The following is a 23,469-nucleotide window of genomic DNA, read 5'->3' as shown; positions in this document are numbered from 1 at the left end:
CTTCAAAAATGTTTATTACTTGAATTGATTGGATGAATAAATATAATAGTTTAAACTTTTCAGAGTAGTGGGGAACATTAGTTATTTTTTCTTCTGAATACACATTTAAAATAGGTTTACCTATTGATAATTATTTTTATATCCTTCCTTAAGATTAATTATATGAACAGTGCTTAATCTTATTTTTAGGATAGAGAGGAGCTTTGTATTCTGGGTGTGTCTCATCCAGATATTTGCTTTCTTCCTTGTTGTACCTATTCATCTCTCTTTTTTTCTTTTATGGGTTAAAGTAATGTAACACAATACTTTTTCATTTTTTTCTATATAGTGGCTCATTATTTTATGTGTGGTTGCAGTTTAATAAATTGTATGTTTGTAGTTGGTGAAATATCTGTCTAGTGATCTAGAATGTTGTAGGAGCATATTTTTCAATTGTAATTTTAAAAAAGAATATCTATGAAATAATTATAAAAGATGATTCTGGAACAAAAGACATAAATAGGAGAAAAATTAAAATCTGAGTTGAATGGTTTTTACTTTACTTTTTGATGAGTATGTGGGTTTGTCTTTCTCTTCCTGACAATCTGACTATTATTTATTATCTCTTATGTAAATTAAGGTGGATGTACTGAGTTCTTAGGTAATACAGATGTGGTTTTGATAGTAGACATTTTCATTAGAGTAAATTTATCTTTTTTTTCTACTGCCATTAATGTGTTTTCTCTTGAGTCATGGTGTCTTCAATAGCACCAATTAAAATTTGTAGCAGTTACATGAAGTAGAGCCAGCACCTGAATTATTTGCTCATTTAGAAGTTAAGCAAATGGCCTGTTTTAATATCTTGTGTAGTAGAGCATTTTTTTTATAGATATGCTTCTTTTTTTATTATTTCCCATAAAAAAGAAACACAATTAGGGGCTTATTATTTGTTGTTTGATTTAGCCTATCTCCCATGCAATTTTCAAATACATTAACAAGTTATAAATGCATAAATTTTGGTTTTTAATTTTTTTTTTTTCTGTAACTGTATCATATGTTTAGAGGAAAGGGAGTGGAATATCGGCCTCTCCCAAAGGAAGGAATGTGGAGGATATGTTCTTGGCATTTTGAAAGTATTGGGCTTTTGAGTGATGTATTGATAAAGCAGTGTTTTTGGTCTCTGACATAAGATTTCACAGGGCTGGGATTCAGGGGAATGGAAAGTGTCTTCCATGTGTCTTTTTTCTTCTTGCCTTCTTTACCTTTTCTCAATGTGTATATGCTTATGAAAAAGAACCCCACTTTTTCTCAAATACATTGCCTTCTGTTTTATTATACCTAAACATTTTTGAAGAAATTATTTTAAGTGGAATCTCCAAGAAATGAGGAATCGTGTTTGTGTTTGTACAGTGTCCTTTGTAGAACAGTATAGGGTTTCCATGAATATTTGACAAACAATAAAAATAATGATGTAAAAAAATCTTTGTATTATTTATATCACTGCTGTCCAATAGTACTTTCTAAGATGATTTAACTGTTCTGTATGTCCAGTACATTAGCCACTAGCCACAAATGACTGGTGAGCACTTGGAATGTGGCTAGTGTGATTGACAAATGTTATATTTCATTTAAAAAATATTGGTAAAGTATTTTACTGTCGCTCTATAATTATAGACTAACAGATTTTGATGTTTTTCTACTTAATTTTTTCTTTTTAGGTAAATATATGCAGATGATGAACATTCTGAAGCCAATTGCCTTTGATGTCATCCATTTCATGTCTCAGCTATTTGATTATTACTTATATGCAATATATACCTTTTTTGGTAGGAATGATTCAGTAAGTAAACATTTAAAGGAATACTTTTAAAGTTTATTAAATAATTTTTTAAAATGTAAAGTTCAGTTCATTCCTCTATAATATAAATACACAAATAACATTATTTTGAAAAATTCCCATCATAAATCCAACAAAATTATTGATACCAGCTTTCTGTCTTCATAATTGCCTTATTTATATGTTAATTTTAAGCTTTGATATGATAAACATATTGTATGTTGTTCAAGTTTTTGACAGAAAGAATACAGCATGTGTTTCTAACCTTGACGTATTTGAGCAATGGAAAACGTGCAGGTTGTCTTTGTGTGAATCTGGCCCACTGTATAATTTCTGCGTAGTAAGGGAGACATTTTAAATATTGGCTAACAACCTTAGTAGACACTACTACATTAAGGAGATAATGACAGATATTTATTAAAATTGAAAATCTTTGAACTGAACCATCTGCCTGCTACAGAATTAATGTTTCTACTCCTCTTTTTGGTGTTTCCAAAGCTCTTACTGAGTTTATCTTTTTTTACTCCTAAGGAGAATAACACACTATTTGGCAGGTAACAGATGTGATGTTTGAGAGTTATTATGTGTTTCACCTAGGTAGTTGATAGTTTTGTGTGCAAAGAATACTACTTGGTCCTATAAATATGTCATAATACTTTTCATATACTATATTTTGTACCTTTTTAAAATGTGAATTTTAATGGATAACTACATTTATCATATAAATGTTCATATTTTTGCTGTGATTACAAGTACGTAAAAAACATGACTTCTTAATATGGGACCTGAATTTCCTGTGTTCTTAATTCTCCAAAAAGTTTCCTTAGGAAGAATTTTAATATAATCAGAGACAAAGTGTTGATGCAGAATTTGTTACTATAAAATACATACTAATTCTTCTCTGTGAATTTGGAAACTCAATATATAACTGTTAAAGAGGAAGGACATTCTAGAGTTTTAGCTAATTGTCAGACTCTTCCAGTCTTCCAGATGAGTCTTCTGTCTCTGGGCTGTGCCTCTGGACTAGTGCTGGCCAAGAGAAATTTTGCACTGATGGAATGTTCTGCATCTGCACTGCCCATATGGTGACCACTAGCCACATGTGGCTATTGAGCACTTGAAATGTGACTAGTGTGACTGAGGAACTGAAATTTTAAACTGTATTTAATTTTATCTAATTCATCTTTATATATAAGTAGCCACACGTGGCTAGTGACTATCATATTGGCTCGAACAATCTGGACCACATTATCGATTAGATGTGTTAAAATAGAGTTGTTTGGAAACTTTAGGGGATTAAATGCTTTTAGATGTGGCTTTCCAGCTGATTATATTCTAGCACAGATTTCTTTACAGTTGGGTTCAGTAGAACCTGAGAAAGTTAGCAAGAGTAGATAGATAGTTAGGTGCTAATTGTAAAATATGCTGCATATTTTATTTAAAATCTGTTATATTTTAAAGAACACATTAATCTGATATTTTTTAATTAAAAGCATTTTTAATCCTGTAAGACTCAATAAAAGCTATTTCATTGTGTTCAAACAATTAGCTGTATGTTATAAGGTTACTACCTTTCACCTGTGTGTTTACCCATATGTCATATTAGAAACAGTTTGTTTTATATGAATTCATTCTTTTCAAACAATTAGCTGTGAGATAGAAGTTTCTATTTGTAATCTGGATGTCTACCCATAAATTATATTAGAGATAGTTTGTATTGTATGCGCCAATACAAAATGTGCATTTAAGTATGTATGAGTAAATATAGCATTTACCCTGCCTTTCACTTGTACTTTTTAAGACCTTTCCTATTATTAGATTATGCTTAGTAATACTAGCTTTTAGTTACCATGCATTGAATATTAAATATAGTCAATCAGTGTATTGAATATTGAAAAAATACATATCTTTAGTTAGAACAACCTATAATTCAGACCTTACTATTTTTGGTTTTTAAAAACGGAAGGAAACACTATTTAAAGCAGAACAAAGACTTTGCCTTTCTATAACAAGGAATTTTTCTGTACAGTTTGGTATAAAAACTTCATCGCACTTTCTACCCATATTTTGCTTTGTTTTAATTTTTATATACATTTAACGTCTTTTTTAAGTGCAGGGTTATATTCTCAATTGGCTACTTTAAGTCTATTTTGGAACGACAATCTAAATAAATGGCATAAATAAGCATATGCAGCAATATAATATTGAAGAGGTAGCTTTTACTTTCCTAAGAAAGTAAACTTTTCAAGCCCATTAGAAATTCTGGAAGTTTCCGTATTCAAATAAATAAATACTCCAAATTGCTTTGTTAGCTATTGAGACTTAGGTGGGTCGGATTAGAGAAGGAATCAGGTAATTACTAGAATTATAAGGACAGGTTGCTCCTGCTTCTTTCCTAGAAGAAAGACACTGTAGAAATTAATTTAGATAAGATGCTGCTTGTGGAAGAAAAAACATCTGTTTCTTAGGGGTTCTAGAAAGTCATTGGCTGGGAGACCATCATGGATGCATTAAGCTAAGGGATTTCTTCTCTTCATAGCAACTCCTCCTGAAGCTCCTGCTCTGCACCGAACTGGTTGTAACACACTACATACATCATGCACAATTATTCATCCAGTCTATTTGATTCTATGATGATAATGTTACTCATAGGATTGCTTTATCTTGCCTTGCCCCAGCCTTCCATTGTTCACCTCTTGAGTTATATTTTCTTTGATTCTTCCTGTTCATGTTCTCTTATGAAGACTATTCTGTAGCTTACCTTACTTAACACAGTAGTAAGCACATAGTAGATACTTAGGACATGTGGGTTGATGTCCTAATTGTTTCTTATCTAGGTAAATCTTATGAGAGTTCTTACTTGACAACAGTTTGTGAGCCTCATTTAAAGTTATAGTTCATTAATGAAACTTTCTTTGTAGAGAGCCTATGATTCAGTATCTCCACTTTTAAGAATGAATTAACTTAGGCTCATGGCTATGATGTACTAAGACCTTTCTGGATGATACTTCCTGCAGAAAACAATGATAAAACCTGGATGGTATATAAAAGGCAACTCTTGAATTCCTGGAGAGGATTGGGAGCTTATGACTCTCATGGGGAGCTGACGCTAGCATGCAAGTTGGGGAAAGGGAAGCTATAAAAATAAATTACATCTTCATGGCCTTGACTCCAGGACTAAGTGCTGTCAACATGGCACAAGTGGAGGCAAGCACAATAAAACCTGCAATCTTAGTGGATTGGGGAACCAGAAAAGTAAACCCAGAGTAAGGGAAAGTTCAGAAGAGAAAGAGCCAGAGAGAGGATCCCAGATTCTGCCTACTCCTGTCTCTGACTAACCCATGAACTATGTGTATATGGAGCAGACTGACTGTAGCCTAGCAAAGAAAAAAATGTATGAACAGGGACTGAAGTTGCTACAAAGAAATAGTTTGTAATTCAGGCACAGCCAAGAACATTACAGACTGAAAACAAAGGAAACGGTACTCACTGGAGAAAAAGAACAGAATTCAGAATCTCCAGAATCAGATTGATGATGCAATCCAGCTTTACCAAACATACGGTACATAGAACCAAAAAAGTAGTCTATATCCTTAAGTAAATATAAAATCAACCTAGTTCGACTTGAAGATGTTGGAACTAAAGGATAAGGAGTTTAAATGAACTATTATAACTATCTTCAATAAAGTAAAACAAAACATGTTTTAAGTGCATAAATATCCCAATAGGAAGTTCTAATAGAACCAGTAATTAAAAAAAAAAGAAAGGGAAGTTCTAGAACTGAAAAATACAACTTCACAATTAAAAAAATAAAAGCACTGAATGTACTGAACAGCCAAATAGACACAAGAGAAAATAATTTGTAAACTCGAAGCTAAAATAATAAAAATTACTCAAAATGAATATAGAGAAAAAGAGATTGTAAAACAAAAGTGATCAAAGCCTTAGTAACATGTTAAATTATATCAAGTGGTCAAACATACATGTAATTGGAATAACAGATGGAGACAGGAGCTAGAATGAGGTAGAAAAAATATTTGAAGAAACATTGGCCAAAACGGGCAGATACAAGATGCTAAAGGAACGGGAAGAAGAATAAGCATAAAGAGGCACGCAGTGGAGTACTTCCTAGTGAAACTGTCTCTTGAAAACCACGATAGACTTATTACAGCCCTCCATCTGCAGGTTCTGCATCTATAGGTTCGACCAACTGTGAACTGAAAATAATCTGGAAAAAAATTATGTTGTTGCTGCTATGTAGTATATGGTTAGGCCTATGATAGTTGTGTCTATACTGAATACGTTCAGACTTTTTTCTTATTATTCCGTAAACAATACACTATAACAACTATTTACATAACCTTTACATTGATTTAGGTTTTATAAGCAATCTAGAGTTGATTTAAAGAGTACAGGAGGATATGCATAGGTTATTTGCAAGTACTATGCTAGTTTATATAAAGGGCTTGAGCATCCACAGATTTTGGTATCTGAGGGGGTTCCTGAAACCAATCTCTGGCTGATACTCAAGAATGACTGTACATAAAAGGGACTAGTGATTTGATTAACAGCTGACTTCTCATGAGAAACTGTGGAGGGTAGAGGAGCATTAAACAACACCTTTAAGGTACTGAAAGGAAAAAAATGTCTATCCAGAATTTTATATCCAACAAAAACACCATTTAAGAATGAAAAGAAAAAAAATAAGAGTTTGTCACCAACAGACATGTAATACAAGAAACAAAGGAAGCTTTTCAGGCCAAAAGAAAAAGATACACTATGAAAACATGGATCCTCAGAAGAGAATGAAGAGCATGGATAAAGGAAACTACTTGGAGAAATCCAAAAGATTATTTAAAAATCTTTTTCCATCTAACTTCTTTATATAGTTATTAACTGAAAATCTAACATTGTTTTCTGGATTTCATCGTAAATGTAGATGTATTACATATGTAAAGGTATGTAGGGGAATATGAACTTAAAAAATGGCAAGATTTATATATATTATGTAAAGCAGTACATTGTTAACAGTAAATGGCCTGTGAAAGTGACATTGTAATCCATAGGACAACAATGAAAAATAATACAAAGAACTTGAACTGTTTTGTCAACAAGAAAATTAAAATATAATGCAAAAAAAATCGTACAATCAGAAAAAGCAGGAGAGGAAGAACTAAGGCACTAAGAAGAGATAACATATAATAGTAGCTATAAACCCAACCAGTAATTACATTAAGTGTTAATGGACTAAACACTCAAATTAAGAGGCAGCTATTATCAGAACAGATTAAAAACAAAGCCTATAATTAATAACAAAAAATACACCTTGGTTGAAAGCGAGTGGATTGTAAAGATATTCCATGCAAATAGTGATCATAAGGAGGATGTATTAATATCAGATAAAATAAATTTAAACAAAATGTATTACCACAGAGAAGATGGGTTCATAATAATATAAGAATCAATTCACCTGGGACATATGATGATAATAAATGTGTATATGCCTAATAACAGAGATTAAAAACAGATGAAGCAATAATTGATAGAATTCAAAAGAAAATGAAAAAAAAAATGAAATGATAGCTGGAGATTTTAACCACATGGTATAACTAATGGGATAAGCAGACAGAAAACCATCTCATCTAGCTGTATCTTCACGTGGCCTTTCCTCTGTGCTCCCGTGGAAGAGCAAGCCCTTTGGTGTCTCTTCTCATGAGGGCACTAATCCCAGTGTGGGAACCCCACCTTCATGACCTCATCTAACCCTAATTATCTTCCAAAGACCCCATGTCTAAGTAGCATTGCATTAGGGTTTAGGACTTCAACATATGAATTGAGGGTGGAGGGTAACAGCAAACATTCAGTTCATGACAAGGAGCATCTAGAATTTGTATACATTGCTTGTGAAAATGCAGAATGGTACAGCCACTTTGGGAAAAAAATATGGCAGTACCTTATAAAGTTAAAAATATATTATATGAACCAGAAATTGTACTTCTAGGTGTCTGCCCAAGAGAACTGAAAATGTATGTCCACACAAAGACTATACATAAATATTCATAGTGGTATTATTCAAGTAGTCCAGACTGGAACCCAGTGTTCATTGACTGGTGAATAAGTAAACAGACTGCTGTGTCTGTACTATAGAATACTAATTATTAAGAAATAAAAGAGCATGGAATAGTAATAGACTTAAAGCATGGATAAATCTCAAAAGCATGCTAAACACAAGAAGGAAGTCAAATGCAAAGGACTACATGCTGTAAGATTCCATTTATATAGAATTCTAGAAAAGGCAAACTACAAGGACAAAAAGCAAGGGCTTAAGTAGGGTGGCGGAGGTGCTGAAGTGCAAAAGGCATGAGGACGTTTTTAAAATGACTGAACTCATCTATATCTTGATTGTGGTTACTGGTTACCAGGCTGTATACAGTAACAAAATTGATCAAACTATGTACTTAAAAGGGCTGAATTTAACTATATATTCTACCTAAAAAAAGAAACTGAAGTTAAAAAACCTAGCAAAAATAAAATGTTAAAGTTACCATATAAAATTAGTTCATGTTTTACTACAGCAGGCCATCCATCACACAACTATTTTGGCTTGAGGCTTTCTAACATGTGTTGTGTAAATAACGTTCCATTCTTGTATCTCAGGTAGGAAGGGGTTATGAAAAATAATGTATATGTATACTTCTGTAATTTCTGTGACTCAGTGAGATTATATATTTTATAGTTCACTGTTAATAAAGTTTTAAGTTTATTGGCTCATACAGAATATTATAACATTTTTCCAAATGTCTATGTATCCGTGATTACCTTTAAATTAAATTTTTATTTACCAATTGAATCATCATTCAAGGAGCCAGCTTTTCATGTCTTAGCAGTCAAGTCTCACTTCTCATTTATCTTCTTGAGTGAAGATTTTTATAAATGCTTTGGCTTTGTTGTAGTGAAGAGAATTCTATAGTGTGGAATGTTATACTGAGTATAACAAAAACCTTTTTGAATGAAGATTTAGGCTCTCTAATTTGTGTTAAAATAAGTATCAACACTACATACATTATTATGCTTCTACATAAATGTAACACACTATTCTATCTTTTAAGTATCTAAAAGGTAAATTTTTTTAACTAAAAATAATAACTTGTGGGAAAGAAATTCTGGTGAACCATCTTCCTGATAGTTCATTAGGTTAATAGATGTTAGTGTGACCTGTAAATACACATGTGTAAATAGTTCTCTTGTTCCCTTGAGGGTTAAGGTTTGAGTTCTTTGCGCGATGTTTTGGAAATTTTAAATGCAGTTTGGAAATCCTCTAAAGGCAGAGTGTCTGAGTGAAAAGTCATTCGATTCTTTGTTTTGGTTAATTTGAAGTTATAACATGCACAAGAAAATCTCCACAATGATATCTTGTCTCTTGTTTTCTCTTTTAGTTGGAATCAACAGGACTAGGCCTTAGTAGTAGTAGACTAAGAACAACTCTAAACAGAATACAAGAGAGCCTTATTGATATGGTAAGTAATCAATTGGAATCAATTCTTTGCAGTTATATAAAATAGAAATTAGCCATCTAATCAACTACATATAAATATATGTCTATATATATATTGAGTACCTGAGTCTTAGTATTACACCATGTGCTCAGGGGAGGTAAAGTGGAGGTTTCTTAAAGCCTGGAGAGAGAAAACATGGAAGAATATCATAAATCTGATTGGAGAGAGACAACATGGAAGAATATGATATTGGCTGTATATCCTGTATATCCAGTACAAGTTCAAGAGAGAAAAAATGTATATGCAAATTTCATGTCAGAGAAAGACTAAAGGAACAAGACTTTGATGAAGAGGCATCGGCCTCATGGGAAAAAGAAGAAAGAAGGGCATTCAGATTAAGGTTCAGAGGCTGAGCAAGGTGGGAGCACGCCTGGCCTGAAGTTTGGGAGGTTTTTGTGATGGGGCCCTGGTGTATGCTGAGAAGTTGTGTTAAGGGCCATTTTATAAATGGCTTTGGAATTCAAGTCTGGGTTTAGTTGGCTGTGCAGTGGGAAGTCTGGATTCTTGACCTTGTCACATGATGAAATGCATGTTTTAAGAAGGTAGGTTAAGGTCGCAAAATAGGGCTGTTGCTCTGTAGTGTTTAAGCTAACATAGGCATTTAAGAACATTTCTTTTCTTGTGGTTGGTTATTATAGCCAGAGATTTTTGTTGTTCAGTATGTTTCTCTGCACCTACATTAACCTCAGGATTCCCCAAATTTTCTTTGTTCCTTTACATACCTAAACAAGCAATCGCTTTCCTTTTTTTATAAGCTTAATATTATGTGCATTCTTCTGTTATTATATTTTTATAAAACAATGGAATCATTGTTCAGTGTTTTAAGAAATACAGAGAGTAATTATTATATGCCAGGCATTTTGTAGTGCTGGGAACTCATCATTGTATAAGAGGTGATGCCTGTCTTCTTAGAAGTTGCATTTTTGGGGGCAGAGAGACAGATAAACAAATATATAATTTAGTGTCAGATACTCATAAGTGCAAAGAAGAAAATGAAGCAGAGTGATAGGATGGTGATCTTGGAGCAGAGAGGTGAATAAAGTGAGAGGCATGTGCCGATATCTCAGGTGAGTTCAGGAAATAACCCGTATCTGTCTCATCATCTCCCTTACCATTTGCATATCTTTTTGCCTTACACATATTTGGAAATAAGGACATATGAAAGTGTGTGTGTGTGTGTGTGTGTGTGTGTGTGTATTCGTAGCACTTCGGCACATAGCATTTCTTTAGTAAATGTTTGCAGTGTAAATGAATAAGTTCCACTCTGTGAGTTTCGTGTCTCCTGGCTTAACCTGGCTTGTTTTCTTGGCCTTATCCATTTAATCCTGAAGCTTCTTGTTTGACTCTGCCATTTTTTATTTTTATTTTTGTCTTTGAAAGTCCTTTGACTTTCAGCCTCATTGGCATTTTTCTATGTTTCAATTTTGCTTCTCCTTGTTTGATACTTATAACCTTTACTGTTGGATCTCCATTCGTAACCACAGTTCCAGATTTGACCAATAAGGCATGGATTTGATGCTTCAGATTTTGTCATCCAGTGTATAATGAAATAGCATGACCTAGTAAACAATGAGACCACTCTAGGGGTTCTTTGAGACAGGCTGCGACCCATCTGCTGATAATGTATCCATAGTATCTCATCAGTTCTGTGTTCATTGGATAAATTTTTTCCTGAACACCATGGTGTAGTAGTTAGATTTAGAAATGTATTTGTAAAAACCAACTAAACCTCGCTTCCCAATAAATCATATTCCTGGTTTTCTTTGGCACCTTGTCTTTTAAGGATATCTTTTCTTTACAAACTTATTCTTCTCACCTCTTAAAGACAGCACTTAGATAGGAAGGGAGAGGGGGAAGGGGGGGATAATTGCGTTAGTATAAAACCATGCCTACGTGTGTGAATTGTTCCAGTTTGGTAAACTCACATGGTTTATTGCTGATTTTCTGTTCAGAATGTGTATGTATGTGTGTTGTGTTTTCAGGAAGTTTCAGCTGATCCTACTGCCACGCTCACAGCAGCAGAAGAGAGAAAAGAGAAAGTGCCGAGCCCACACCTCAGTCACCTAGTGGTTTTGACATCTGGGGATACACTGTATGGGTTGGCGGAAAGAGTGGTAGCCACAGAATCCTTGTAAGTTGTTAAAAACAGTTGTTTTGCCATTGAATATTTAAGGAAGGTTATTAAAGTAAGCATTGCTTAATTAGACTTGCATAATTAGACTTCTAGTTGTATACAAATTCCACTTCTAAATATCACCTATGTATTTCTGAGAAGTAGAACCTAAAATAGATTACCTATTGATTTTTAAAACTTCATGGTTTGTTTTCAGTTATGTAAATGGTAGGAGGGAAGTCTTTTTAAAAAGTTTCAATCTTTAGCAACATGATCCTTGCTTTAAGTGAAACTTTAAAAAATCATGTTATAATATACTTTCTATTTTCCTGTTGAATTGTGATTCTGGAGAAACTGTAGTTACATTGTCAGTTTAGTGTTAAACATAGTGCACTGTTGCCATCAGCAAGAGTGCTTCTAATACAATTGAAACATATAACGTCTTCCATAAAATGTAGTCAATTATAACTTAAGATTTTTATGTACATAACAAAAAATAGAGAAAAACAGTGCAGCTGCCGGCAGTCTTCCAGCTGAATGACTCTTACTCCTGCACCCCAGCTTTCTGACCTGAAGTTCACATGTATATGTCTCAGCCAATTTAGTCTATTATATGTTATGAATGTTTGGGTAACTTCTGAAAAGTGTTAGATGTTAAGTTTGTGAATTCACAGGCCCGTTGTATATAATTCAATAGGATCTTTAAAAGAAATCCTTTCAAATCTTTCTTCAATCTTTTTGTGTTACCTGTGCTCCTATCTTAACATGCAAAGCAGTGTAGTTCTACGCCTGGGTATCCTGATTAGCTTTTTCAGGTCACCCTTCTTTCCATCTGAGCTCACATTCAGTGATAAGCTCAGCTTTAATTTTTGTGTAGATCATCAATGGGTGTGTCAAGAGGTAGTTCACTAAGGTGGAAGATAATTTTAATTGTTAAACTTTTGCTTAGAGATCTTAAAGATTACTTATACAAAAATATTGGCAGGCTCTGACTCCTGTACTTTGCTTACAAGGTGGGTTATTTATTCCTTTTAGGGTATTCCTAGCTGAACAATTTGAGTTTCTTCAGCCGCATCTGGATGCTGTGATGCCTGCGGTCAAAAAGCCCTTTCTCCAGCAGTTTTATTCTCAGGTCAGAGGTGGTCAGTCTTGTGTGTCATTTCAACAACTGTGAGCAAGATAAGACAGTCACATGTTATTTAGGTGTTGTGTTTTGTTTTTAACTAGTGATTGGTCTCTGAATCCTAGGAGAGCTGAATTAGACTGTTTATTCACTCCTGAATTCCTATATTAAGTACTTACTGAGACTTAGTATAGTAAGAGAGAAAGCCAATTAAGGCATAAAAAGGGAAAAGCAACCGTGGCAGGGTATTTACTCTTGACTGCAGGGGAGAGGGGGTATGGTTGGAAGCACATTGTCTAGAAAGGCTGTCTGGAGGAAGTGATGCTTAAACTTGACCGGCCAGGTGAGTGGGGAGTATATTCCAAATGAAGGGAAGGACTTATACAGAGGGCGGCAGGGGAGGGAGAGCGTGGTGCATTGAGCAGCTGAGGACCACGCAGATGGTCAGAGCAGGGAAGCAGGCTGGTGACGAGAGAGGTGGCGGTGGGCTAAGCGGGAGCCACACGGTGTACAGTGCCCTCAGCCAGGGGTTGCACTTTATTCCAGGGGTGCTGGGAAGCTACTGGAGGACTTGAACCAGGTGAGTGGCATGGTCAGGTGTGTGTTTAGAAATTGTGCTTTGGAGGCAGTGAAGATCAGGCTTTAGATGACGAGCCTAGGGGCCTGGAGACTGGCTTGAGGGCTCTCACCGAAATATAAGCAAGAGACGATGGAACCCGGAGGTGGGGTAATAGGGGTCGAAATGGGGAGAAGTGAAAGAATTTGAGAAGTATGGCTAGTCTCCATGGAAATTGGTGGTTCCATTAGAGTCGTGGTGTCTGTATCCTCAAGTTTATCATATGTCTCAAAACTATGTTTTGAGCAAGACCTTTGCCCTCAAATTAAAGTATTTTCATAATATAAGTCTGCAAATGAATAGTTTTATTTTCCGGTATCATATATACTAGACATAGCAAAACATTCTTTATAAATTTGATACTTTTAGAAAACATTCCTTTTTATTTATGTGCAATTTATTTCAGACAGTCTCAACTGCCAGTGAACTACGCAAACCAATTTACTGGATTGTAGCTGGTAAAGCCATTGATTATGAACAAATGCTGCTCCTCATGGCAAATGTGAAATGGGATGTGAAGGAAATTATGTCGCAGCACAACATATATGTAGATGCATTGTTAAAGGCAAGTACTCTGGGAAACATCTTTGTTAAAGACGATTCTACTAAAAGAACTGTTCCTGCACTTGCAGTGGCCCTAAAGTCGTGAGATTATAATGACTATAAATTGTAAATACTACAATGCGATTATAGTATTACCACATTGTTAGCATCGTGATATTAAAGTCCCTGCATTGGATTAGGCTTATTTTCCATATTGTGTTCTTTTAGGCTCAAGAATACTTTGTAGGTTTTTTGTTTTGCTCACTGATTTTCCACTTTGAGTTAAGAGTTTGATTAGCATATCTTGGCTGGCTGTCATACTACGTAATCTCAATAGCCATGGCTGTCAAGACAAGAAGATATTTCTATGGTTGTATATATTCATTAGCAAGAGACCATAACATACATCTCATTCTAAATAGTTTTTTGCAGAAATCACGTTACCTTGGCATTTAATGATTTACATTTGTAAGTTTTTCTGGAAAGAGTTGTAGTCACTTTCTGAAAATGTGTGCATCATGAGATATTTACAGATCACCTGACATGTCCCAGCACTGATCTAGGTGCTGGCACTGTAGTAGTGAATTAGGGAACTTACGTGCCCTGAAAGAATAAATAAGCAGAAGAGGGACAGAGAGTGGTAGGATATGAGTGGAGGCGGAATATCATTTATTTACTTGTGGTCAGAGAAGGAGTCTGATAACAGGAGAATTGAGGAGATGCCTGGAGGAAGTGAGGAAATGAGCAATGTGGATGTCTGAGGTGAGGAAAGAGCATCTGAGAAAATGAAAACCAGCTTTCAGAAAAATTTTGTTTTTCATATTTTCAGTGAAAATAAAATTGGTCCTTCTTAAGCTTCTGACTTTCATCTCATTTGTTACACAAACATTTTACCTGCTTCCAAGGCAATGAATAACAGCCTGGGACACTTGAGAGCCAGTAAACAAAGCCAGAGATGAAAAGAGAGGTAGCAGTGGGATTCATCCAGTGTGCCAGCTTCCAGCAGCGTACGGTCCCGTTCCTAGGGCCAGGCTGAAGTATGGGAGTCTGTCCCCATACTCAAGAATCTAGAGGTGCCGAGATCAGTTAGCAGCATCTAGGGGTTATCGAGAGATCTGAGGGGTGAGTGACAACAAGAGTGTTCTGTAATTGCCACCCTGGAAGACCTTTGATTTCTAGAGCACCCAGCTGGGAGTTTCATTTGGGAATTTTAAATTTAGAATGTAAAAGATAAATATACAAATAATCACACTCTTTTCTGAACAATTCTGTTTTTGAAAAGTTGATTCTTATTTTTTATGACATGCTACCATGGTATTCACAGGGATATAAGTAAAAAGGAGACTTGTGTACTCAGTGACTACTCATACCAGAAGGAAGCTACTTGCTTCAGTTATTCTTAATTCCAAGAAACATTAATACTATATTCTAAGAAAGAATATTATAAGAAAGAACCAATGCTATTTAGATTATTAACCCAAACCCAGTTTTTGGCAGCTTAAAACTTCTCATAAACTTTCACCATAAATTTTGTTCTATTATTTTTCCAAGTCCAAACCAGCAGATGAATAGCACTATGCATTGTTGCCCGAAAAGAACCCTAAGTAAAATGAGATGGTTTTATTGTTCATTTAACAACAGGCGTTCTTGCACATGAATTTAGCAATGAGTAGAATGATGTTTTATATAGTAAGCATATAATTTTATCTTTAAAGTATTAATGAGAACTCTTTGACACCCAAAGCAGAGTTCATTGCAGTGAAATATAAATATAGTAGCAAATACTCTGCTGTACTAGATTCATGAAATGAAAAAACTGAAGACCAATTATTGAACTTTTATTTTCAAAACTAAAGTTAGTGGATTGAAGATGCACTTCTTTTTAATAAATAATTAAAAGCAATAACTCAAAAATAAACAATTTAGGAAGTAGCAAAAGATAACACAAAAATAATTACATGGTGATGATCAAATTAGATTTTTTTCTTCCTGTGTGTTATTAGAAAATTTGAACACATGTCAGTCATGACTTGTTAAACACTGTGTAACTTCTCTATTGAGGAAACCGAAGGGAAAAAAATGTCATTTTAAGCCTTCTTAAATTTTGAAATATATTATCAAGAAAGGATCACAGCACTTCTTTTGTAAATGATCATATTTAGGTGTTAAGAATCCAAGGAAACCAAAAATATGAGTATATTTATTGAAGGGTAAACTATCTGCTGCTTTTCAATAAGTCAAATTGTCTAAATTAGTTACATATATTTTTATTTTTAGTAAAGTGTTACCATTAAAGTTACTAATAAGTAATAAAAATGTTCAGTTTTCTGTTGGTAATAGAAAGTATTTTATGTTTGATTTTGTCCATCTTATTAAAAATTTGCAGCTATTACGTGAGTTTCAAATCATTTACTATATAATAATTTACTTTCAAAAAAATAATTTACTTTAGGAAAGAGAATAATTTATCAAATTGCTCTCTAAGGAATATAGATAGCCACAAATTATAAATAGTTCACTCTGAATTGAAAGCTTCTTAAAACATTTTTTTGAAACTGGGTCTCTTGAAGGTATTTTTAAAACATAGATTATTAAACTCTTTTAATCATACTGACAGTCATAGAAAAATATGAGCTATAAAAACATTTGAACATTGTTAGCATTGTTTAATCAGTTGACACTTTGTTTGAGATGAAATATAATGTACACGCTTTGTATTACAACATAATTCAAACAGTATGAAGGTTTTTTTAAGTATATCAAGTTGAATGAACTTGACATTATATCTTTTTGTTTTATTTGGTTTGCTTTTGAGTCTTTCTAAATCCTTTTTTTCTTTTTTCTTTTTCATTAAGATGGAAAGCAATGTGGCATTATAATTATATTCACATACGGCCATGACTTTTGTCTTCTTAGGAATTTGAGCAGTTTAACAGGAGGTTAAATGAGGTTTCTAAGAGAGTTCGGATACCCTTGCCTGTGTCTAATATACTTTGGGAACATTGTATACGACTGGCTAATAGAACTGTTGTGGAAGGGTAAGTTTTTTGTGAAAGCATTATCTGATTCCTCAATGATAAATCATAATATATGAATAACATTGCATGTTCTCACGAATGGATGGAGAGAGATAGGTAGAGAGAGCGATAAATAGCAGATAACTCTATAGTAATTTAGGTTTGACTTTGGAATACAATTAGAGATGAAACCTTAAGCCTCACTCTATCGCCTCTGTCTGTGCTTTCTCTTCTTGCTGGTGACCTAGAACCAGCTCATGGAAGAGGGATGCAGCAGCTAAGCATTTTCTGAAAGTTACACTAGTAGTAATTATTATTACCTAATAATATAATTATTAAGATAATGATGATTCATAACATTTATTGAGCACTGTGTCACTTACTGAACCAAGGACTTCACAGGCCTATATTAGGAAATCCTGACATAAACTCTCTTTGATAGTACTGTTATTCTCTTTGTTATGTCAGTGAGGATACCTGGCCTCGGAATTGAGGCTTAAAGAGGTTGAATAACTGGTCCAAGGTCACAGTTTTTATTTTTATTATTGACTAACTAATTTATTTAGAATATTCCCATTTTATTTTATTTTTCTCAATTACAGTTGACAGTCAATGTTGTATTTGTTTCAGTTGTACAGCACAGTGGTTAGACATTTACATAATTTACAAAGTGATCCCCCTTACAAGTTCACAGTTTTGAAATACAGGGAAGACTTATGAACTCCTGATTTTCTGATGGCAAAGTCAGTCCTTATAGCCACTATATCACTATTAATAATATCATTATTATATCATTATAAACTGTATAAATCTTTCATATATTGACTTCGAAGATCTATCAGTAGTAATTTTCTACTTACTCAGAGACTGCTTACTCTGCCCATAACATCTAGAACACAAATAAGAGTCATTAATACATTTCAAGTATCCCTTAAAGCAAACTGCTATTTCAAAGTCCATTCTGAGTGATCTAGAATTGCAAGTGAGTTGAATTTTTACACTGTCATTTATCTGATTTCTCTTCAGTTCTTATTAGCTATAAAAAAGAAAGTATTAGAAAGTGAGAAGGTGACAGTGACAGGCTGACAACAACCTTGGCACTCTTGTTTTGAAAGCAGCAGTGCTGTTAATCACAGAATGGCTCCGTGACAGCAATCCTGACTGAAAAGTATTTTTAAATTAATTTATTATTATTTTTTAACTCTATCACCTGAGGATGTGTTTCTATTGATTTTTTTTTCCTTTGTTTTTGAGAGAGGGAGAGAGAGAAAAACATTGATCCCATACACTTTCTGACTGGGGATTGAACCCTCAACCTAGGTTATGTGCCCTGACCAGTGATCAAACCCACATTCCTTTGGTGCATGGGATGATGCTCCAACCAAGTGAGCCACCTGGCCAGGGCGAAAGTATTTTTAATAAATTTGTTTAATAAAGAAGAAAACTGAGTAATAAATGTTATAATTCTGTATAAACATTTTTTTCACTTTTATTTAAAAAAAAACAAACACTTGGTCACTTTAAATAGTGTAAATTTTAGTCTTCTTGCAAATTTCCTCAGGGGAAGTACCTCATTCCTTAGGGTTAGAATCTCCACAGATTGTTGAAAGAATGAGACACTGATGAGTGTCATTCTTACTACTTTTCAACCTTAGAACACACAGTTTTTCAGTAATGTGGGGTATCAAAATAAGTCTGTTAAGTGTTTTATTATCAGATTTATGTCTATATTTTCTGTGCTTATATGCTCACACATTTTTCAGGTTTGCTGAATGTTCATGGGAGAATTATTTCATTTGTTTTCTTTGTATCAAGGAGTTACAGTGTTGAAGTTTTATTAAACTAAGATTACGTTGGAGTTTATAGCTTAGATTTAGAAATAATTCTTGGCAGCCAGATTAACTGGAATACCAGTTTAATTGTCTTGTAGGTGATTATGTTATTATTATCGTTTTTAGTCCTCACCTGAGGTTATATTTATTGATTTGAGGAGGGACATTGATATGGGAGAGAAACATCAGACCAGTTGCCTCCTGTAAGCACCCTGACTATGGATCCAACCCACAGCCTAGATATGTGCCCTGACTGGGAATTGAACCCACAACCTTTTGGTGCATGGGATGATGCTCCAACCATCTGAGCCATTCAACTAGGGGGTAGGTGATTGTATTAATTGAGCATGGAGAACAGCAAAGAACCTTAGAAGTTGTTCAGCCTTTTAGCTTTGCAAATGAGGAAACTGAAGCCCAGATAGGTAAAATGACTGCTGAGTGTCATGGCCTGATTCAAGGTTCATGTGCACTTTTCTCTGTAAGTGGTGACTTTGTCCAGTTTGGATTAGAGAAAAGTAAGTATCTAAAGATTTCTTTTTCTAACCATTCCATCATTTATGTTTTTTATTATTGTGTATCTTAGATATGCCAATGTCAAGAAGTGTAGTAATGAGGGCCGTGCCTTGATGCAACTGGATTTTCAACAGTTTTTAATGAAACTTGAAAAACTAACAGATATTAGGCCCATTCCTGATAAAGACTTTGTGGAAACCTATATTAAAGCCTACTACCTAACTGAGAACGATATGGAGCGCTGGATCAAAGATCACAGGGTGAGAGCTGGAAAACAGTTAATTACGTTTTATTCCTTTTCCTTTGTTCTGTTTTTATCTGGCATATTATATAATTCAAAGTCATGAGTGAAATATAAAGAAACATTTGCTTTTTTTGCAGGAACTACTTAGGCCACGTCTTTACCATATTCACACAGTGTCTATGCAGTGCCCTTTGCCTAATGAAATTGTATGAGACCTTTGTGAACTGTAACAGTAATTAGCTAGAAAGATAGCCAGCGTCTGAACGCTAGCTATGTTCATCCTGCAGCTGTTGTAGGAAAAAGCTGAAGTTGCTTAACATCAGGGCAAATTGAATACAGCAACACTGAGATGATTCACAAGTTGTAACTTAAACCTTCTTCTAGCCCTCAACAATGAATGAATTAGTGACATCCTGAACTCACTGACATGCAGCAGTGACGACTGAGTATAGTAATATTAAATGGCTAAATGTAACTTCATCCTCCATCAGATTTGCCTTAAGTGTAGATGAGATTATTTTTCTTTTGTGTCGTTGTATAGGTAGGTAGAGAAAAATTTAATTATTAAGTGTTATTTAGGATGCTGAACTTTTGATACAGTTCAAATCAACATATGTTACTAGAGATTAATACAGGGAACTTTTCTGTATGATTGTAATAGCATTTGTCCCAGTAGACAATATGTGAAGACAAATTTGATGAAAGTGTTAAAATTATGCCAAATCTTATTTCTTCAATTACTAGAGTTCACATTTATTTATGCTATAAACATCATCAGTAAAGGCTAGGTAAATTTTTATTTCATTCGGGTCAGGGCATAGGAATTACTTACATTTACTTTATTAGGCTCATCCTTTCTGGTTTCAATATTTTAGAAAAATGAAATGACTGTTAGCTTCAACTATTAGCCTGAGTTTTTTGTACAATACATGTGCCCACTTGTAGGTCAGTTTCATATCTCTCAGAGCAAAGCAGAAATGTACAGGCTATTTTCAATGATTTCAGAATTGAGAAAAATGTCACCACTTTTAGTCCTACTCACCTCTGACACTTGAGAACCAAAATGCTAAACCAGGTGCAGATGGACTGCTGAATGTTGTTAGGATCCATTTAGCAAAATAAGCTGTAAATACTTCAGGGGTGGTACTGAGGAAGGAGTTTGGGGAAAGTTTACGAGGATCTGAGGAGCAAAAGCACAGCTCTTAGATATCCATTATTTGATGCAAGAATGATGCCCATTTCATGTTTTCCTCTTTTAGTATAGTGGACTAAAATTTTTAGTTTTGTATTTTAGAAGAGCTTTAACTAATTGATATTTGTAATTCAGTGAAAATTTCCAAGCAATGGGGACTGTCCTGTGTTAAGGGAACTCCAGTTCCGCAGTGTTTAGTCTGGTGCTTGATGACAATTATACATGCTGAGTGTTGACTGATTACTTGTAAAAGAGCATTTGCAGGTGCACTCAGTGGTCAGATCCACAATCTGAGTAGTTTGGTGAGTATTTAAAATGAACTCTTGCTTATATTTTGAAATTGCACCATCTTTAGTGGTCACCTCCAGGGAAGACATGTTCTTTTCTTATTAGATGAGAGCCATAACCCTATTTGTACTTGAACTCTCTTGATATTAAATCTCCAGAACCACATCAATATGTGAAACTTTCTGTTGAGTCCCTGTTCTTTCTCATCCTAGCGACTTTATCAGAAACCAGATTTGTACAGCAGAAAATACTTACAGTCTTAATTTTACTTACTAGATACCAAGAAAAATGAGAGTTAAAAACCAGTAACTTTCTGATCTTCGTTACCTTATTTATCTACTGTATTTGAAAAGAGTTGTTCTGTGATTGGAGATTTTTGTCTTTTTTATACAATTTTTACAAAATGTAGAGTGCTGGAAAATACTTAAATCAGTAGAGTTTTTAAAATTTGAAATGTCATGGTATATTGATAATAACAAAGACTATCACAGAAATAGGCATTAAGTGTATGATCTTAAACATAACAAAAAGCATAGACCTGTCAGATTATCAACCATATTAAAAAGAATGCAGTCCTTCCTGTTTCAAATGTATGCTCTGGTGTTCTTATTCCCTGTTATTCCAGCTCAGTAAACAGTTTGTCTTTCATGTCGCAACTGGTAATTTCCACTGCTTTTCCCTGGTTTGTCATGCTCGGTAGCTGTCTGCTGAGACCTGAATGTCTGCCTGTCCTTTCCTTGCATTGGTCCAATACATGTCTACGGTGTACTAAATTTGGATCTTCTCTTTTTGAGCAGGAGTATTCAACGAAGCAGCTGACCAATCTGGTAAATGTTTGCCTGGGATCCCATATTAATAAAAAAGCGAGACAGAGACTTCTAGCAGCCATAGATGATATAGACAGACCCAAAAGATAATGAACACAGTGCTTATTCCTCAATGCCGCTGATCTTCTCTCAACATATACGACGTGAAAGCCAGTTTCTCGTGCTCTCCTGACAACTGTCTGCTAAGAATACTTTGTGCATGTTCTTCCCAGCTGGAAAGTGGAAAATGCTGAAGTTTGTGTGGTCTAATGAAATGACTATTATATGCTCTGATCGCTCTTCAACTTTGAGTTTCATTTGTTGTATTCCTTTTGTGAAAAGATATTATTGCCTTGTTATAACTATTGTTATATGATTACTATTACACATTTTACAGAAGAATGGACTGTAAGTATATAATTATAGGGAACTGTGACAATATATTCATAGACAGTTTTGGGAGAATGAATTTATGTTGATGTTTTTCTACCCTCTGACTTGGTTCTTAATAAGCATATTATTAGAGGGTTAATGTACAGTATCTTCTAATTATGAGCACTGCATGAGAATTGAGAAGTACATGTAAGCAAATAGTTGAAAAATTAGTATATTTCATGTGTATTCTAATGTGAAAGTTTGTCAGGTTTAACTTGGTTATAATACAGTGATCATAAATGATAAAATTTAATAAATGCTATACTCCAACATGACCAGCCTATATGAGACTATATTTTGGTATTTTTCCACAGCAGACATTTCATGAAAGTACAATGGAATTTTCTTTACATGTTCTAATTTTAGTCATCTTATATCTTGAAGCCAATGGTAAAAAGTAATTTCATTATGTACACCTTTTCAGTGCCTGAAGAGCACACAAAATGGTGATTGTGGACTTTTAAAAAAAATATGGGGCATTTTTGATATAAACTTTGTTCTCTTTCAATTCAACTTCTGTCTAAGGATAGCAAAACCTGGCTTAGGTGATTCGTGGAAAGAACTTTTAGTCAAACATACGTATAGGGTCATATGTTCACCTTACTTAAATATCTGCTGTGTATGACAGATACAATAATGTGAGGTTAGCCAATGATAAACTTTGGAAGTCAGAACTGTATACTGTTCCTCTAAACTTTGCTTTGGAGTCAGGAATTTTCTGCCAACATACGGGGGTTGGCAAAAGTAGATTTACAATTGTAAGTATATGAAACAGTTTACTTTTGTATTGTTATTTGTTAATTATTGTATATTATTTTCCATACAAACAACTGTAAACCTACTTTTGTCCCACTCTGTAGATGACATGAAAATGGATTTCCCATGCACTCCTGCCAGCTGTTTGATAAAGAATTTTTTGCCTGTTCTTTCTGACTGGAGAGTAGATGTCTAAGCTTGTGTGGTGTTGGTCCAGGATGATTGCACATAACCTACAGAATCAATAGCTCACTGAATCCTGAAGCATCTCATGAGAAAGGTGCTTTGTGTTCTGGGCACCTTCGGGAAGCTGAGATGCTGAAGTGGTGGCCCAAGTGTGATCTAGCGCAGAGGTGATAAGGAGATGGTTGCCACTCGATGTCCTCAGCCCCTGCAGATATCCTTAACCCACCCAGTACGGTATGTCCGTGTGTGGAACTAGACCGTGAATCGGCAGGTAGATTCTCCTGGTAGCCGTCATCTGTATCCAGCCACTTGAACAAAACAGACACGAGAGAAGCTTGGGCCTGGTGTTTAAATGCCGTATACAGCCAGCACATAAAGTACTAATCAATCTCATTTATTTCTCAATTGATTAGAAACTTCTATTTCTTCTTTA

The 23,469-nt window shown here is 34.5% G+C and overlaps 1 protein-coding gene across 1 annotated transcript in view; it reads left to right on the top strand.

Annotated features, from left to right (window-relative positions):
- Positions 1–22,369, top strand: part of VPS50 (VPS50 subunit of EARP/GARPII complex) — a 118,002-nt gene extending 95,633 nt beyond the window's left edge. The window contains exons 21-28 of the mRNA XM_090287224.1: positions 1,698–1,819; positions 9,253–9,333; positions 11,355–11,503; positions 12,521–12,617; positions 13,631–13,789; positions 16,684–16,805; positions 19,200–19,389; positions 21,651–22,369. Coding sequence (XP_090143350.1) covers positions 1,698–1,819; positions 9,253–9,333; positions 11,355–11,503; positions 12,521–12,617; positions 13,631–13,789; positions 16,684–16,805; positions 19,200–19,389; positions 21,651–21,770 — 1,040 coding nt within the window. The 3' untranslated portion in view covers positions 21,771–22,369. The remainder of the gene's footprint in view (positions 1–1,697; positions 1,820–9,252; positions 9,334–11,354; positions 11,504–12,520; positions 12,618–13,630; positions 13,790–16,683; positions 16,806–19,199; positions 19,390–21,650) is intronic.
- The last annotated feature ends 1,100 nt before the right edge of the window (positions 22,370–23,469 follow it).

Source organism: Furipterus horrens, unplaced genomic scaffold (genome assembly GCF_987537825.1).
Source record: "Furipterus horrens unplaced genomic scaffold, mFurHor1.1.pri manual_scaffold_9, whole genome shotgun sequence".
Lineage (NCBI taxonomy): Eukaryota > Metazoa > Chordata > Mammalia > Chiroptera > Furipteridae > Furipterus > Furipterus horrens.
This window is presented reverse-complemented; position numbering and strand designations above follow the sequence as displayed.